At 38.9% G+C, this 7,537-nt stretch overlaps 1 protein-coding gene across 1 annotated transcript; it reads left to right on the forward strand.

Moving 5' to 3' along the window:
- The first annotated feature begins 265 nt into the window (after nt 1-265).
- On the forward strand, nt 266-1,531 carry nupr1b (nuclear protein 1b). The gene is made up of 3 exons (XM_034190190.1): nt 266-509; nt 783-915; nt 1,246-1,531. Exons 1-2 carry the CDS (start codon nt 413-415, stop codon nt 905-907), a joined length of 222 nt encoding a protein of 73 aa, XP_034046081.1. The 5' UTR covers nt 266-412; the 3' UTR covers nt 908-915; nt 1,246-1,531.
- The last annotated feature ends 6,006 nt before the right edge of the window (nt 1,532-7,537 follow it).

The following is a 7,537-nucleotide window of genomic DNA, read 5'->3' on the forward strand; positions in this document are numbered from 1 at the left end:
GAATGGTCAGAAAACCTAAGCATAGACAACTCGACAGAATGGCACATAGCTATTATTTAACTGAATGTCAATTATGTTTTGTTTGTTTTTTTATTTGTGCTGTTTTAGCTTTTTCCCGTTTCATTTATTTACTTATTCAAACATTTTTCTTGCTAAAACGCCAAACAACATTTATAATAAAAAAGAGTTTACTTTAGCAATTTAATTGGCAGAGTTTGTTACGATAGAAACTTCTGTGTGTGTTTTGTTTTTTCGTGGATGATGCAACATTTCTGTCGACGGGCGGAGCTAAATGGGTATAAAATAACACAGCGGACAAAAACAACCATAACACCGCCGACGAAAACAGTGACTTCAACTGCAAGCTCTTTTTCATTAAACTCTTAAAGGAGCGTTTTTCTTTTATACCAACATGAGCCACGTCGACGTGAAAAACATCAAGCCCACCACCTTTGAAGAGGAATACTACGACGAATACGAGTTTTATAACTTGTCAGATAAATATGCAGGTAAGATCGAATACTTTGATAAACTTGTTTACTTTTGTCCTTTGAAACAACAGAAATGTACAGCCTATGAGGGAGTTATTATAATAAAAGATTACGTTTAGTCATCATATTTTTTGTGTTTAATTATTTATTTTTAATAAAAATAAAGCTGACATGGGCGGATCCAGAAAAACTTTGGTGTCATGAAAATAGTGTGTGTAAAAACAAACGAAAAAACCCCAGACAATATTGCTGTCAGCTTTTCTGTTTGCTTATTTAATTGTTAATTTGCAGAGGGATCATCCCGTAAAGGGAGGACAAAGAAGGAGGCCAGCGCAAACACCAACAGAAATCCTGGAGGACACGAACGCAAGATTGCAGAAAACCTCCAAAACAGTGTAAAGAACGCCAAGGAGTGAACACTGAGGTAAAAACACACAGACAGGCCATGAAATATTTATTCAAGCCGAATACTTGCAACAAAAGTGTGTTTATAAAGTTTTTCATCCCTTTTCCTTCTCTGTCCATCCTTCTATCAGTTTTGGTCTCTTTTGTCCTTCTTCTTACCCGTATTATTAACTCCATACTTGTTTTTTCCCCCTCTTACTGCTGATTTTCTTTGTGATCAGTAAAGTTATGATGTCGTGACCCTGTCAGCATGTTGTTGATGTTTGATGCTTTAAGAGCGACTGACTTTTCAGCATTCATCATAATGAATTATTATCATATTATTATTTTTTTTTGTCTTGGTTTCCAGGGCGACTCGGACAGCTTACCCTGGAAACCGACCTTGGCCTCCTTGGCGACAGAACGAGATGTGAAGATGACAGGAGCGTGGTCAGCTCCGCCTGGTGAGGTTGAACCTGGACCGGAGACCCTGTCACCTGTGACAGGCGGCACCGTGGCTCCTCCACTGTGTGGCGCTGTTCGCTCTGAGTGTGGCTGTGCAGCCGTAATCGTGGTGCCAATTTGGGAACTTTGAGTTTTTCAATGGCGTTTGAAATAATTTTTTAAAACATTAAACATTTTTTAAGAGAATTGAATCTGCTGTATGTATTGCTCCACTTACAGCCTTTATTTGAAGTGTTCTTATTCATGAATTTGGTTTGACTTATCAGTTCCCCAGTTTGTACACGCAAAATGTATTTTAGTGTTTTTACATGGTCATTAGGATTAAAACAAACAAACAAAACACACCCTGATATGAAAAAAGTCATTTTATTGAATTATTATTTCTAATAACTGAAGGTCAGAAGAATCAAACCCACAATGAAGAAAAATACTAATTCACAGAAAAAAACATATATAATCACTTTTGGAAAACTGTCTTTTATATTGATTTATCAGAGTTTTATCCTTACAGGTAAATAATACAAAATTTTGTCCTGGTTTTTACATTTCAATGTGATTTTAGTACAACTCATTATTCAGGGTTTGATTTGCCAGTAGGTGGCAGAAAACTACAGGCATGCATCTAGAGAAAAGATTTGATAAATTTCTAAATAATAAATGATAACTCCAACTAAATATCCTAAACATTTTTGCTTGTGTTTTTTATATATTTTTTATGTATAATTTTTATCCAATAAGCGCCAACCAGGTCTGTTCCCTAATGATACTTAAGACAGCAACACCCACTATACCTTTTTGGCTTCTGAGTCTGGATCAGATTACTGCTGTGGAAAGACTTGTTGCCACCCAGGATCAATGAATCTGGATATCATCAAACATAGAACCTATTTGTCCAGAGGTTTGATAAAATCAGCTTCAGTTTTGAATCCCTTAGTGCTGGCTAGATTACAGTGTGAAATATTCTGAGAAGAAAAAGGTTTTATTAGGGAGGTAACCTGACAGAATATTATTTCAGAATGCAACAAAGCTGTACTTTAAAGCATGAAGAGATTAGATGGTGTACGGTGCACCTGGAAAGTATTCACAGCGCTTAACTTTTTCTACATTTTCTCATGTTACAACCTTATTCCAAAATGGAGTAAATTCATTTATTTCCCTCAAAATTCTACTCGCAACACCCATAAAGACAAATTTTTTTTTGCAAATTTATTAAAAATAAAAACTAAGGACATAAGTATTCACACCCTTTTCTCAATACTTTGTTGACACACATTTGGCAGCAATTACAGCCTCAAGTCTTCTTGAATATGATGCCACAATCTTGGGGCACTTATCTTTGGGCAGTTTTGTCCATTCCTCTGTGCAGCACCTCTCAAAGCTCCATCAGATTGTATGGGAAGTGTCGATGCTTTCATCTTTTTCTCCATCCTGACTAGTCTCCCAGTTCCTGCTGCTGAAAAACATCCCCACAGCATGATGCTGCCACCACCATGACTTTCTTTGCTAATTTTAACTATTAGAGAAAAATTTACTCATAACCATCTCAAAGACGTATCGTTATCTTTGGCTGCTTTCAGTGATGCCAGTATTTGGTTAGACTCTTTCTCTCAGATTGTTCTGTCTGAGTTATTTTCATTAGTTACTTCATCCAAACCATCAACATGTCTATTAGACCCCATTCCTACCAGGCTGCTCAAGGAAGCCCTACCATTATTTAATGCTTCGATCTTAAATATGATCAATCTATCTTTATTAGTTGGCTATGTACCACAGGCTTTTAAGGTGGCAGTAATTAAACCATTACTTAAAAGCCATCACTTGACCCAGCTATCTTAGCTAATTATAGGCCAATCTCCAACCTTCCTTTTCTCTCAAAAATTCTTGAAAGGGTAGTTGTAAAACAGCTAACTGATCATCTGCAGAGGAATGGTCTATTTGAAGAGTTTCAGTCAGGTTTTAGAATTCATCATAGTACAGAAACAGCATTAGTGAAGGTTACAAATGATCTTCTTATGGCCTCAAGACAGTGGACTCATCTCTGTGCTTGTTCTGTTAGACCTCAGTGCTGCTTTTGATACTGTTGACCATAAAATTTTATTACAGAGATTAGAGCATGCCATAGGTATTAAAGGCACTGCGCTGCGGTGGTTTGAATCATATTTATCTAATAGATTACAATTTGTTCATGTAAATGGGGAATCTTCTTCACAGACTAAAGTTAATTATGGAGTTCCACAAGGTTCTGTGCTAGGACCAATTTTATTCACTTTATAGATGCTTCCCTTAGGCAGTATTATTAGACGGCATTGCTTAAATTTTCATTGTTACGCAGATGATACCCAGCTTTATCTATCCATGAAGCCAGAGGACACACACCAATTAGCTAAACTGCAGGATTGTCTTACAGACATAAAGACATGGATGACCTCTAATTTCCTGCCTGTTAAACTCAGATAAAACTGAAGTTATTGTACTTGGCCCCACAAATCTAGAAACATGGTGTCTAACCAGATCCTTACTCTGGATGGCATTACCCTGACCTCTAGTAATACTGTGAGAAATCTTGGAGTCATTTTTGATCAGGATATGTCATTCAAAGCGCATATTAAACAAATATGTAGGACTGCTTTTTTGCATTTATGCAATATCTCTAAAATTAGAAAGGTCTTGTCTCAGAGTGATGCTGAAAAACTAATTCATGCATTTATTTCCTCTAGGCTGGACTATTGTAATTCATTATTATCAGGTTGTCCTAAAAGTTCCCTGAAAAGCCTTCAGTTAATTCAAAATGCTGCAGCTAGAGTACTAACGGGGACTAGAAGGAGAGAGCATATCTCACCCATATTGGCCTCTCTTCTTTGGCTTCCTGTTAATTCTAGAATAGAATTTAAAATTCTTCTTGTTACTTATAAGGCTTTGAATAATCAGGTCCCATCTTATCTTAGGGACCTCATAGTACCATATCACCCCAATAGACCGCTTCGCTCTCAGACTGCAGGCTTACTTGTAGTTCCTAGGGTTTGTAAGAGTAGAATAGGAGGCAGAGCCTTCAGCTTTCAGGCTCCTCTCCTGTGGAACCAGCTCCCAATTCGGATCAGGGAGACAGACACCCTCTCTACTTTTAAGATTAGGCTTAAAACTTTCCTTTTTGCTAAAGCTTATAGTTAGGGCTGGATCAGGTGACCCTGAACCATCCCTTAGTTATAGACTTAGACTGCTGGGGGGTTCCCATGATGCACTGAGTGTTTCTTTTTGCTCTGTATGCACCACTCTGCATTTAATCATTAGTGATTGATCTCTGCTCCCTTTTCCTGGTTCTTTCCCTCAGCCCCAACCAGTCCCAGCAGAAGACTGCCCCTCCCTGAGCCTGGTTCTGCTGGAGGTTTCTTCCTGTTAAAAGGGAGTTTTTCCTTCCCACTGTCGCCAAGTGCTTGCTCACAGGGGGTCGTTTTGACCGTTGGGGTTTTTACGTAATTATTGTATGGCCTTGCCTTACAATATAAAGCGCCTTGGGGCAACTGTTTGTTGTGATTTGGCGCTATATAAATAAATTGATTGACCATGCTTCACTGTAGGGATGGTGCCTGGTTTCCCTCCAAACATGACTGGTGGATTGCTGCAGAGATGGTTGTCCTTCTGGAAGGTTCTCCTCTCTCCACAGAGGAGTGCTGGAGCTCTGACAAATTGACCATTGGGTACTTGGTCACCTCCCTGACTAAGGCCCTTTTCCACTGATTGCTCAGTTTAGACAGGAGGCCAGCTCTAGGAAGAACCCTGGTGGACCAGAACGTCTTCCATTTATGGATGATGTAGTCCACTGTGCTCATTAGGACCTTCAAAGCAGCAGAAATGTTTCTGTACCCTTGCTCAGATTTGTGCCTCTAGACAATCCTGTCCCAGAGGTCTACAGACAATTCCTTTGACTTCATGCTTGGTTTGTGCTCTGACATACACTGTCAACCGTGGGACCTGATATGTAGACAGGTGTGTGTCTTTCCAAATCATATCCAATCAACTGAATTTACCCCAGGTGGACTCCACTTAAGCTGTAGAAACATCTCAAGGGTGATCAGTGGAAACAGGATGCACCTGAGCTCAATTTTGAGCTTTATGGCAAAGGCTGTGAATACTTACTCGTACGTACATGTGATTTCTTTAAAATTTTTAATAAATTTGCAAAAGTCTCAAAAAAAAAAAAAAAAAAAAAACCCTTTTCACATTGTCACTCATTATGGGGCATTGTGTGTAGAAGCTTGAGGGGAAAAAAAGAATTTCATCCATTTTGGAACAAGGCTAATATGTGGAAAAAGTGAAGCGCTGCAAATACTTTCCGGATGCACTCTTTAAAATTACTAACTGCACATTCAAAGTGGAAGCTTCCAGAATGTTTACTCTCACACACAAAAGGAAAGTTTAAACTCTGTTGCGTCAGAGCCCCACTTTTACAAAATTATATAACACACCAGGGTATGTAACAGCACAGAGACTTTAACATGAAACTGAGGTCTCAATGCTGATTAATGATGACATTAATTTTAAGTTTTTAAGGAATTCTTGCTTTTACTTTCAGGTCATAAGACATTTAATAGAACAAGCACATTGTAGATGTTAAATCTGAACACAGTTTGACTTTTGAGAGATTTACATTCATCGTCAGAGCAGGTAAACTCCAGTTATTTCAATCAATCAATCAATCAATTTTTTTATATAGCGCCAAATCACAACAAACAGTTGCCCCAAGGCGCTTTATATTGTAAGGCAAGGCCATACAATATTATGTAAAACCCCAACGGTCAAAACGACCCCTGTGAGCAAGCACTTGGCTACAGTGGAAGGAAAAAACTCCCTTTTAACAGGAAGAAACCTCCAGCAGAACCAGGCTCAGGGAGGGGCAGTCTTCTGCTGGGGCTGAGGGAGAGAACCAGAAAAAGACATGCTGTGGAGGGGAGCAGAGATCGATCACTAATGATTAAATGCAGAGTGTGCATACAGAGCAAAAGAGAAAGAAACAGTGCATCATGGGAACCCCCCAGCAGTCTACGTCTATAGCAGCATACTAAGGGATGGTTCAGGTCACCTGATCCAGCCCTAACTATAAGCTTTAGCAAAAAGGAAAGTTTTAAGCCTAATCTTAAAAGTAGAGAGGGGTGTCCTGTCTCCCTGATCTGAATTGGGAGCTGGTTCCACAGGAGAGGAGCCTGAAAGCTGAAGGCTCTGCCTCCCATTCTACTCTTACAAACCCTAGGAACTACAAGTAAGCCTGCAGTCTGAGAGCGAAGCGCTCTATTGGGGTGATATGGTACTACGAGGTCCCTAAGATAAGATGGGACCTGATTATTCAAAACCTTATAAGTAAGAAGAAGAATTTTAAATTCTATTCTAGAATTAACAGGAAGCCAATGAAGAGAGGCCAATATGGGTGAGATATGCTCTCTCCTTCTAGTCCCCGTCAGTACTCTAGCTGCAGCATTTTGAATTAACTGAAGGCTTTTTAGGGAACTTTTAGGACAACCTGATAATATCCATTACAATAGTCCAGCCTAGAGGAAATAAATGCAATGAATTAGTTTTTCAGCATCACTCTGAGACAAGACCTTCCTGATTTTAGAGATATTGCGTAAATGCAAAAAAGCAGTCCTACATATTGTTTAATATGCGCTTTGAATGACATATCCTGATCAAAAATGGACTCCAAGATTTCTCATCAGTATTACTAGAGGTCAGGGTAATGCCATCCAGAGTAAGGATCTGGTTAGACACCATGTTTCTAAGATTTGTGGGGGCCAAGTACAATAACTTCAGTTTTATCTGAGTTTAAAAGCAGGAAATTAGGAGGTCATCCATGTCTTTATGTCTGTAAGACAATCCTGCAGTTTAGCTAATTGGTGTGTGTCCTCTGGCTTCATGGATAGATAAAGCTGGGTATCATCTCTGCGTAACAATGAAATTTAAGCAATACCGTCTAATAATACTACCTAAGGGAAGCATATATAAAGTGAATAAAATTGGTCCTAGCACAGAACCTTGTGGAACTCCATAATTAACGTTAGTCTGTGAAGAAGATTCCCCAGTTACATGAACAAATTGTAATCTATTAGACAAATATGATTCAAACCACCGCAGCGCAGTGCCTTTAATACCTATGGCATGCTCTAATCTCTGTAATAAAATTTTATGGTCAACAGTATCAAAAGCAG

The sequence above is a fragment of the Thalassophryne amazonica genome, chromosome 16 (assembly GCF_902500255.1).
Source record: "Thalassophryne amazonica chromosome 16, fThaAma1.1, whole genome shotgun sequence".
In the NCBI taxonomy this organism is placed as follows: domain Eukaryota; kingdom Metazoa; phylum Chordata; class Actinopteri; order Batrachoidiformes; family Batrachoididae; genus Thalassophryne; species Thalassophryne amazonica.